The sequence below is a fragment of the Carassius gibelio genome, chromosome B14, assembly GCF_023724105.1.
Source record: "Carassius gibelio isolate Cgi1373 ecotype wild population from Czech Republic chromosome B14, carGib1.2-hapl.c, whole genome shotgun sequence".
Lineage (NCBI taxonomy): Eukaryota > Metazoa > Chordata > Actinopteri > Cypriniformes > Cyprinidae > Carassius > Carassius gibelio.
The window spans coordinates 9,868,382-9,880,215 of NC_068409.1; the positions used below are offsets into that span (position 1 = coordinate 9,868,382).

General features: G+C 37.3%; 2 protein-coding genes across 4 annotated transcripts in view; both read right to left on the minus strand.

Annotated features, from left to right (window-relative positions):
* The window catches only part of LOC127971203 (protein diaphanous homolog 1-like), a 106,546-nt gene extending 101,045 nt beyond the window's left edge, over nt 1-5,501 (minus strand). Inside the window, 1 exon segment of the mRNA XM_052574043.1 lies at nt 4,950-5,501. Coding sequence (XP_052430003.1) covers nt 4,950-5,051 — 102 coding nt within the window. The 5' untranslated portion in view covers nt 5,052-5,501.
* Nucleotides 5,502-9,127: 3,626 nt separating this feature from the next.
* LOC127971239 (small integral membrane protein 32-like) lies at nt 9,128-11,490 on the minus strand. Of its 3 annotated transcripts, none has more exons than XM_052574141.1 (2): nt 10,843-11,490; nt 9,128-9,660 (listed from the first exon to the last, which is right to left on the minus strand). In XM_052574141.1, exon 2 carries the CDS (start codon nt 9,651-9,653, stop codon nt 9,330-9,332), a length of 324 nt encoding a protein of 107 aa, XP_052430101.1. In that variant the 5' UTR covers nt 9,654-9,660; nt 10,843-11,490; the 3' UTR covers nt 9,128-9,329. The 3 variants fall into 3 exon arrangements, with proteins under 3 accessions (XP_052430101.1, XP_052430102.1, XP_052430100.1); XM_052574142.1 differs by having other exon boundaries at nt 9,128-9,694; XM_052574140.1 differs by having other exon boundaries at nt 9,128-9,665; nt 10,843-11,487.
* Nucleotides 11,491-11,834: the final 344 nt, after the last annotated feature.

Below are 11,834 nucleotides of genomic sequence, written 5' to 3' on the forward strand. Positions count from 1 at the left end.
TATGTCTAGGACAGTTATTCATTTGTTGTGGGTTTATCCACTTTTTTTTGCACTATTCAATGCACATTTATTGTTGTAGACATACAGAGCTACATTCTTTCAGCAGTCAGTTACTAGTCAGTTATAGACCATCAAAGATGGTTGAAATATTTTTTATTTTTTTTTACAAATTTATTTATTTTAAGTTAAATTGTGCTTTGTTTGTATAATATTTGCTGGAATGTTCAAAAATGTTCAGTGTTAAATAAATATTTTGAAATTGTATTTTTGTTATTTGATTTATTTATCTGAAAAGCAACACAAAATAGTAAAAAGCAAATTTTTACTATTTAATTATTGTAATGGTGAAAACATAAATGGAAAAAATGCCAACCACCGCGTACGGTATTCGGCCTTCGGCCAAGCATTTCATTTCGGTGCATCCCTATCTAATGTTTTTGTTATTGTTATTTTAAGCTTTAAATTTGTATTAACTGTTTTATATTTTAGTATTTCTATTTTAGTATTTCAACTTTAACCAAAAATAAGAAAAGTTAGCTTAGCAAAAATGCACAATAAATCAACCTTTCAAACACAAATGCCATTGTTGATCATTTTGATTGTTTTTGGGAAAACTGCATTAAAATCATCACAATATTCAAAGTACTCAAGGTTAGCAAGATTGTTTAATGTTTTAATAAGGTCCCATCTGCTCACCAAGGCTGTATTCATATAAACAAACATACAGTAAGAAACGCAATATTGTGGTTATATTATGCACAATCTAAAATAGCTGTTTCCTATTGGAATATATTGTAAAATGTAATTTATTCCTGTAATGCAAGGCTGAACATTTCTGATTATTCTCAATGTTGAAAACAGTTGCTGCTTCATATGTTTGTGGAAACGCTGATGCATTTTACTTTCAGAATTCTGTGATGAATAGACAGTTCAAAATAACAGCATTTCTTTGAATCAAGTCAAAATCGTGTGTAACATTATGTTTACTGTCACTTTTAACAAATTTAATGCATCCTTGCTGAATAAAGGTATTAAAGTCTTACCGACCCCTAACTTTTGAATGTGTTATTCTTTGACAGTGCTGAGTTATTTTTAGTTTTCTGATAACTCATGACCCAGACACTGAGAATGTAACACCAAACATGTGCTGTTGTGCAAACACAGCCGTCGCCTACATTCTTTCTTTCTTTTTAATGATAAACTGTTCCGCTTCAGACACCCCACCGAGATCATCAAAGATCACAAGTCCAACACGCATGAGTGGACACTGAGGGGTACATGATGACGCCAAAGACTGTTTGCTCTCTAAACAACATAAAATCCAAATGGTGTACTTGTGATCTCTGGAGACGATCTGTAATCATAACAAGCAGGTAAAGGCAGGGGAAGAGGATGTGACATCATCAAACTCAAACGCTGGACCGCGGTGTCTCTCAGCAGGGGACAAATGTAAGCGGTGACCTGCGGACATTCAGCCACTGATCCAATCTCCCTCGCAGAAATGACTTCCATACTAAAACACGACCTTCTGCTCATTATAGAAAAACACCAGCGGCAAGTGTGTTTGTGTGTTTGATATCCTTGCTGAAGGGAGAGTATGAAACCATTGAGAGGGCAGACCAGAGACAAGGACGCTCGGTTCCAGACCCCGAGCACAAAACCGTTCCACGCTACTGAACACACTTTCAAAGGAAGCATCTGAAGGCCTGAGCATGACCTCACTTTGACAAAAACTTAAATGCTGGACTTTAAGACCTTTCAAAACTACAACTGATGCAAAATAAACACAAGAGAGCTAAACACTGAACTATCAGAGCAGACATTAAATCATCTAAACTCCAGATACAACACAAGGCCTCTTAAAATGCAAACTCAGCTTTGAGAAAAGCATCTACTTAGGCCGTTTACACTAGTGCGTTTTTGCTTTAAAATGCCATTTTAAAAACACTGACATTTTCACTACGCTTCAGAAACGATCTCTGTCCACACATACAGGTAAATATTGATGTGTACACATTAGACGCCCTATTATTTAGGTGCATGCGCCAGGCCTATCAGTAGCAGATGTGCAGATGCTATTTATATGGACATGGCCTGATGATCATACTCATGATTTTTCTAATAAAAAAAAAAAGATGTCTGGATAATCAAGTAAAGTTACATCGCTTCAGTGCAGTAACGGTCCATCCTGAAATTAGGGCTGGTCCGAATACCATTTTTTGAGCTTCGAAGCTTCGGTAGTAATCAACAATGAATATTCGAAGCTTCGGATGGAGGGGCTGAACATATTCTTCTCTCTAATAAAGGCAGGAATCTATGTGTCTGTCTCTTTGCATTTATGTCAAGAACCATTCATCCAATAATTTTCACATGTTGCGGGTGTGATGCTGTGGACCAAAGGGAGCGCACTGTTGCATTTTGGTGCACATAAACACACACAAAACTCAAGCACATAAGGAGGGAGGGATTCTAGCAGACCAATCACAGCGCTTGTGGTCCGTGTAGAATTGACTCGCTGTTAGATTTTTGGGGAGATGCACGTCAGGTCTTTAAAAAAATATTATTCGAATCTCAAAATTAAAAATCAAGTACCAACCCACCAAACAAATATTCAAATAATTGAATATTCTGGTCCAGCCCTACTTGAAATAGTGCTAACTACAGTAAAGGTATTCTTATGTTTACTGGATAAAAATCTGTAAACATTTCACAGCAGAAAGACACATGAAGTACGAACTAAAGTTGGATGTTTGTACAATTAGACTAAAAGACGTTTTACAGTAAGTGCTAAAAAGTCTGAAGAACCAATCAGACGACTGAAAGCATGGAGTAGATTGTGTGCAACAGGTTTAACAGCAAAGTTTTAAACATGTTGATCGTTTAGATGCCTTAGAAATTTGAGTATCAAATGCAATACAGTAGACTTTAAAGGGTTAATGAATAATAGTATGATATTTTGGTGGTGATTCTATCAGAAAAAAAGGCACTCTGCTTCTACCAAACAGAAAGCCCATGTGTTCTCTCATACAGTGATGGTTTACGGTTTCCTCATATCAGTGTCTAGAGTTTCACTACAACGCACCAGGTGTGTTTGGGACTCTATGGAAACACTGTCTAATGATGCAATATCAGTTTTCCATCAGAACGAAGGCTTGTTTGGATTAGCATGGTACCATCTTACTATATTCTGCATTAAATATCCCACTACATCTGCCAACATGTGCAATTCACTCACTTGACCTACCATTTCAATGTGATGGAAACCTGGCTGATTTCTCCAATTAAAAGAATAGTTCTAACAAAAATGAACATTTGCTGAAAAAAATTAACTCTCCCTCAGGCAACTCCAGATGCTGATGAATTTGCTTCTTCATGGGAACCAAATTGGTGAAATGTAGCATTACATCTCTAGCTCCCCAATGGATCCTCTGGGTGCCGTCAGAATGAGAGTCCATATACAGCTGATAAAAACATCACAATTATCCACAAGCAATCCACACAGCTCCAGTTCATCAATTGACATGCTGTTAAAACAAAGCTATGTGTTTGTATGAAAAAAAAAAAATCCAGTCTTAAACTGTTTTTGCATTTAAATTGTGCTTGATCTGTGCATATTTCTCTATTGAATCAGACAACTTTTGCACTGGAGGAAGCGTAATTATGGATCATAGAATCATATTTTAGTTAAAAGCAACACTTTAAGGTTAAAATACCCTCATGATGGATTTGTTTGCTACAAAAATGGATATTTTCACTTTACAAGATGTTAACTGATAGACTGGAGTGGACTCTCATTCTGACGGCACCCATTTACTGCAGTGGATCTATTGGGATGTAATGTTAAATGTATCCATATCGGTTCCCATAAAGAGACAAACTCATTTACATCTTGGATGGGCTGAGAGCGAGTGATTTCTTGGCTGAGCTATCTCTTTAATGTAATGAGGTTTCTTCACAGTCTCTGATATGGTGTATTATCAAGCATGTAATATAATTAACATACCTTTACATTATGTACTGTACTTTGACCAGTAAGTTCTTCAAGCTATGAAGTACAACAACAACACATACTTTTTTAATACTCGTACTTTTTTCACACTATATGTAAAAAAAGTGGATGCCAGGGAAGGGAACTGGAAGTGCAGACATCAAAAAGTGTGCAGCTGGAGAGACGCTGGTGGGCGTGGCTTGAGTCTTGACGCGAGTGCCCTCCAAACACCCCCATCTGCTCGAGTTCCAGGACTCCTTTATGACGTCACAGAATTCCCTCTCATTCGCTCATCCCGCTTTTCCAGTTCCACAACTTCCACGTGTTATTTAACCAAAGGCAATAAAATTCCTGTTCCTGAATCTGTTCTGTAATCGACCGCGAGCTAAAATGAAACGGTTACGCTATAACCGCTGTAAAACAACATTCCACTTCAAAAGTGACATGAAATCACTTCGAAACAGAACGTTATTACAGTCAGAATGCAACGTAAGCGCTCCATATAGAAACATTCCATGTAGCAGTGAAACAAAGTTCCATGTCGCGGTAAAATAGTTTCAAAGTAGGTTATGATTTTTTACATTGAACTCCATAGTATCACCACTGTCTTGTCTAAAAACATACTTTATATGTTATTATCAGATGTGACAGTTATCTAACAAGAATAGTAGTTCAGCGATACAAGTGTTTGAGGTCATTTTAACCCTTTGAAGGAACAGCGTGATGCTTCAAAACACACTTCACACCCGACATCCTCACTAGAGAAGCCGAAGCACGTAGAGAGAGAGCTGCAATACTTCTCAAACTGAGCAGAGCTTCATGCTTTCATGTTGGAAATGTGAATTCAAACATCTATGAGTTTAACAAACAGCCTGTTTAAAAGCATAAATCTGTTTACGAACACCCTGACGCTTCACTACAGTAACCTACTGACAGCACAACAGGAGCAACAGACACTTACAAACTTCTTCTTTCCGTCTCCTTCGTCATAGTTCTTCTTGCTCTTCTTCTCCTTGTCTTTCCCACTTTTGGGAGCACCACCAGATGCTGAGTTTGGATCCATTTTTGTTCTGTAAAATCACTTCTATTCGTTAAACGCCCGCTCAGGGCGTATTGACCCAAGGCCTGGTGCTTCTGCGCGCCGCTGGCCCGCGCTCGTCCTCCGGCACAAAGGAAAAGGAGGGAAGTTTGAACCCTGAAGTCCGGATCGCAGAAGTGTGCTGGTCTCGGACCTTTCGCGACTCAATACGCGCCCGCGGTGATCTCCGCGCACTAGTTTTCGCGTCCGCACGCGCGTTTTGCCGCAAGTTTGTCTCGATCGCGAGTAAACAAACCACGCGTTAAGTCTCTAAACCTAAAGATCCACGCTGTCAATCTATAGAGCTGTCACGAACTCCTCTAATGACTGATAAAAAGTCCTGGCGCGTCATGGTAAAGTCCTCAGATCGTAAGAACAACCATGAGAAGATCAGCTTGAGTTTTCCCCTCTCCCTCTCTGTCTCTCTCTCTCTCTCTCTCTTCCTGTGTGTGTTGGCCTGAGCAGGTCAGATGGGCGGAGTCAGCATGCGCACAGACACACACCTGAGTGGATCACACACAGGTAGACAAACACCGACCCCTACAGACCCCCTCCCTAACGTGTCAGTCATCTAAAATATGAATTATAAATTGCTTTAAAAACGTTAAAGATTGTCATGCATTGTGTGACACATATAGCTATCCCCATAATGGATTATTCAAATTGACAAAATGACTTCCCAATAATGTTTTTTTACAATGATTAGGCTGTGATAGCATCTTTATAAATAGTATAAAAAAATGTATTATTTCAAAAATAATAATACTTCTATTCAGCAAGGATGTTTATTTAATCAAAAGGGACAGTAAGACTTTTATAATGTAATAAATACTGTTCTTTTGAATTTTCTATCCATCAAATAATCGTGAAAAAAGAAAGGTATCACAGTTTTTCAACACTGATAATAATCAGAAATGTTTCCTGAGCAGCAAATCAGAATATTAGAATGATTTCTGAAGGAACGTGACACAGGAGTGAAATAATGATGATAACATTTCAACTTTATATCGCAGGAATAAATTACATTTTAAAATGTATTCAATTAGAAAACAAATATTTGAAATGTCTATTGTTTTTTTTCAATTTATATTTATTGTATTTTTAATTTAAAAAAAGCAGAATTGTGAGCAGAAGATCATTTTACTCCATAAGTCACAGTTTCACTTTTTCTTCAGCAAACACAGTCTGATTTTGACCTTTAAACTTAATGTGATTTTTTATTATTGTAAGAACAAAGTTATGAGAAAAGGTTATAGGTATTTATGTCATATGTTCCTGATATATCTTAAAAAAAATGTAATTCTTGTTTTTATAAATAAGGCATATATAAGAAAGAAAAATCTGATGAGGTATGCAAATATTATTTACAGTAGAGTAGATTTAAATGTATAACTATAGATAGAAATTAATTAATATATTTTTATTTAAAAAATATAATTTACTTTCTCTGTTTATTTTCCTTTCTCTGTCATTTGGCATTTTCTATTATGGATTTTTTTTATAAAATAAAATAAAACTGTATTTCTTCCTCACTAACCTCTGTTTTATTTCTAAGCGAAGCACGCCACCTGCTGGTAAAAAGATGATCCGCCGCTTGGTGTTTGTTTGTTTCAAAGCACATTCAAACACATTTAAAAGGCAGGAAAACTTCATTAAGACTTGTCTACTCGTTTCTTATTTGTCCCATTAACAGGTAAAAGCAGAACGGATCTTGATGAATTCATGCTGGTTAAGGCACATTCAGACCATTTCTTTTTGCTCATCTTTCCATTGTCAGTAACTTTAATGGCAGACAGGAACACTGGCGAGAAACCGCTGACAGTTGACTGAATCTGTAGTGTTATTCAGCGGTGTGTGTAATGAACAGGCATCGGATAGTTACAGGTGTCTGTCATAAAGAGACAAAAAAGGAAAGAAAAGCTCTCTGCAGATAGATAGTGCATCCATTTCTCTCTTTAAGCAAATGCAGAATATTTCCTCCAGCTCTGCAGAAATCAGTCTGATATTGTCCTCAGTCAATCAGTCACGGCGTGTTTCTTTGTAAATGTGCTGACTCAAGCCAACCCAGTTTCACACCGACTCATTATCATCTACTGCACACACTCCAATTTACCCAAACTCTCGTCTAAATCCCACCAGTGTGCAAAAAACCCAAGGAGATATCAGGGGCCTGTGACACCGAAGGGCCCCGGACTGACAGAACGTATGGTAATGATGGCTGTTGTGAAGTAATGAGGACATTCTCTGTCATGCAGGGCTTTTCAAACAGACTCGTCTATTGTCTTTCTGACTGCAGATTAACCCACAGACTAACGCTAAACATTTTTTAGAAATATTAGTATTGTTAGGAAGCAGTTTCTCTGTTGAGAGCAGGGAAACAAAGAGTGTTTGTGATGCTGAATACAGTACAAACTGCTGTACAATCGTGTTCTTGTCTTAAATGAATAAAAGGACAAATAGCCGATGGGTAATATTGAATAGGTAAAATGAACTCAGAAATAATGAACACTGCATAAACAGGAGCTTGTTTTGAACCCATCAGATGTCTGCCCTTTATAAAACCCTTTTAAGAGTTTCAGGCCCTTTTAATATAGTTGAAAGTTTGCTTTCGATGATCTGGGGACATTTTCAGCAAAGTGTAGCTAAGGTCAGAAACTCTCTCACACTCGCACACACACACACTGCCACTGATCTGTGTTTTTTTGAGGACTGTATATTATACCTCAAAACTGTTTTGAGTCAAAGGCCAGTAGTCTTTGTGAGTTGCACGGCAAGGCTCTTGAGGAAAGAGACACATCCATTTGTCTTTGTTTCATATTATAGGGCTGGCGTCTGTCTTATCGAGTCGCACCTGATTCTCTGCGTCTGTCATCACGGCTTTGGCGCATCCGATGTGGATTAAGACAGATATCAGATTGATCTGTATCTCTGCTGGCGCTGGTGGCTTATGTAACTCCTGGAGAATAAAATAACTGTCAGACAAACATCGATAAATGATTGAGGCTCAGCTGAGTGGAAGTCAGACTAATTACTGCTGGACTTATTTAGCTGCAGTGTCTCACCGGACACAATATGACGTTTCACAGGATTTGAACCTCAAACCTTTAGCTCATAAAAAATGTATGTTCTAAAATTACTAATACAAAAAAAAAAAAAAAGATAAAGCTGAATAAAAATAAAAATTATTAATTAATAAATACCTTTATAAAAAATGCAAAAGTGCATAAATTGCTCAAATTAAAATGAAAACTGAAAATTTAAAAATAAAAGCTTATTCAAACTTTGAATACATACTATCAATTAAAAAAACTAATAAAAATGATGACAAAAATATTAAAAATAAAATGTAAACTGAAAATATACAAAATAAATTTATTAATAAATACTATAAAAATAAAAATAAACTAATTAATGAAAGCACAAACAAAATGACTTAATATAAATATAAAATAAAAAATAAATATAAAATATGAAAGTAAAGCTTTCAAATTATAGTATGTAAATCATATTAAATAATGAAGATTGGAAATGTTGCACAAATAAAAAAATAAATAAAAATAAAAAACAAAAAAAGCTTATTCAAACTATTAATAAATAATATAATTAAAAACAAATAAGAATTACTAAAATTATTAAAACTAAAATGTAATATAAAAATATTAACTAAATAATAATAACTAATAATTACAAAGCACAAAAAATACGAAACTTCAAATTAAAACTGAAAATGTAAAAATAAAAGCTTTAAAATATTAATAAATACTATAATCATGCACAAATAATATTTGAATAATGATGATCGGAAATGTTGCCTTAGAAATAAAAGAAGTTAAAAAAGAATCACTAAAACTAAAATTTGAATAAAAATAAAGCTAAATTGAAATATATCTAAAAAATAATAACAAATAAAAAAGGTGTTCAAGTAATGTTTGTTTAAAAAAAAAAACACAAGGATGAGTAAGTGACGGCAGAGCTGAGATGATCTGCATGTTTGGGTCTTCCATTCACAACCTCATCCGATCACCCGTGATCAATATCAGCACATTTTGCAGGCACGAACGGTCAAGAATGTGAGATTTAATCATCGTTTAACACCGTACAAGAAAATAATCTCTTACATAACGCACATGATGATAAAGCGTATATGGACAGAAAAGGCCGTGCAGAAGTACAAAACAGTCATTATATACAGACGGATCGATCACACGGGGGAGTCCAGCTTCAATCTGGTTCTCTTTAGCATCAGGTCAGGGCTCAAACGGGTCACTTGTACGAGCTGCGGGCCTCTCGCAGTGAGCGGTCGTAAGGCATGGAGGCGAAGAAAGAGTTCCTCAGCTGACAGTTGATGAAGAACACGATGAGGAGGACCAGCAGGAAGAGCACCAGGCACATCACCACATAAGTGGCCAGGTCCGGCTTGTCGGGCTCGCCCTCTCGCAGGGCGCTCCCGCGGCCCGTGGGCTTCAGGAGGGCCGACACGCTCACGGACCCATGGGACACGTTCAGAGGCGCCGGCGTGTGTGTGTTGCTCATCAGATCGAAGTCTCGCGCCGCTGCCGTGGAGTTCAACAGCATCTGCCTCAGCATGATGAATCTAGACTGAAACAGACCAATACACACTATTCATACTAGTACAGAATTTAACAGTTATTCTCTACACTCTATGCATGCACTAAATATATTTGAAAATCTGTATTGTCTTTATATTTCATATGTACATAAAACTTGGACTATATTGTGTTTTATCATGTATAAATGACACTGGGGCTAGTTGTCACGGGGTCTGTATTTCAGTTATATATCAGTTTCTTTAGTCAAATGGTAGATGCTTGGTTTTTTGGTGTGTTTGTCCTTTTTTGTGATTTTTATCCTCTAATCCGCAAACCTAATATTATCATATGATTATTATATCTGTTGGGAGAACAACTGAACACATTAAAACCACACAGACATAAAAAATGAGGACAAAACTCACTATATAATGAAGATATGATTGAACTGAAACACTGAATGTGCTCTCAGGACCAGAGTGGCTGTTCTGCGTACAAGGCAAGTCGGGGCAAGTTGTCACACGTTATTTATTTACTGCCGTTTTGTGAATTTAATTTCATAAGCCTAATTTTATTTTGACTAATTAAAACCACACTGACATAAATCAAGACGAGTCACTAATTAAGAAAAAATTCACTATATAATGAAGGTAGACTTGAACTGAATTGTTGAACCTATTTTCAGGACAAGAGTATTTTACATACCAGGCATGTTGTCAGACGTTATTTATGCATATAGTTTTACTGATTAATTTTCATTACCGAATATCAATCATATATCATGTAATGCATTTTAAAGGCATACTTGTTTTGCTTTTATTACTAATTTTTTTTTAAAGAAAAACATTCTTCTCAATCCGTATCAATAAACACCAGCTTCTTATTGTGACAACTTACCCCATATCATGTGACATGTTCAATGTGTGCTCAGTGAACCATATATTTTGTCCAGACAACAATGATTATGTTTAATATCCGTTCTTGTTTTTGTACTCCAGACAAGATCTGTGTCTGCACAGCTGACTTTCATAAAAATAAACCCAACAGGCTTTTCATTGGAATGGGAGATGTGACATCTAACCCCGGTGTCCTCTACTTTATGTATGTAAATACACCACTGTGCGCACGAGCTCTGCAATAAAAACACTATAATGAAGTGGAAGTTCCTAAGATGCGCGCTCTGCGTCTGTTGCGCGTTATTTAAGAGATCTCGGGGTTTCGCTTACCGTCTGTGCGCCGCGGAGAGCAGGGCGAAGGCGAGGAGGACGCGGCGCGTCGGTGCGTTCGCATTCCACGAACTCCCCAAGACCACCAGACCTCCAACACTCCTCAGACAGGGGCTCTGATCATCGGCACTACATCCATAGATGGCTCAATCAGTCTATCCATGTCCCGCATGTATGCTTTTCCATAGATTTATGCGCTAGAGGAGAGAGAAGACCTCTCCGATCACACCGACGGATCCAAATGTCTCCAGATAAACGCGCAGTGAAGGTCAATAACAGCGCATGACGGGTTCTCAGTAACCTCGCACACACAGAATCACTCCTTTCCGACAGATTTCCATGGTTTGGACCCGCGCCTGTCTAACCAACATCCCGTCGCATGTTTATATCCAGGGAAAGTGGCTCTCCACACGCACATTCGTCATCCGCGCCCTAAGGTAACTGGGGTCGATCGATCCGGTTCGGCTGGAGAGGAAGAGGATTTACCAACAAATAAAAGAAACATAGAAACTAAATAGGCTTCACGAGCAGCTCTCTGTGCGCAATGGAGATGGAGACGCGCTTAGTTTTCTCCCGCTCTCTTCCCAGACAGACTCTTCAATTTGAGACAAAGTGAGTGGAAGAGTTTCAGGAGGGTGCGGAATGTCTCAGAGAGGTTTTACCAGGAGAGAGAGAGAGAGAGAGAGAGAGAGAGAGAGAAACAAGCAGCCTATCAATTGAACCAGCCATTTAAAGGGACCATTTGAGAAGCTGATGTCATTAACTCTCAAAACTCTGGTGTTGTTCGGTCATGTTAGACCTAACATTTGATTATTTATTGATTTATTAAAAATCTTTACTGAAATGTAAAAAAATCGCTATCAGTATGTTAAGGAACTAGATGACTTTTATGGCAGTCGCTATGTGACCACAAAAATAAATTAATTAATAAAGAAAGAAAGACAGAAAGACAAGAAAGAAAGAAAGAAAGAAAGAAAGAAAGAAAGAAAGAA

Coding starts and splice junctions, on each gene's coding strand:
- LOC127971239 (XM_052574141.1), bottom strand. CDS start 9,653: ATGCTGAGGCAGATGCTGTTGAACTCCACGGCAGCGGCGCGAGACTTC.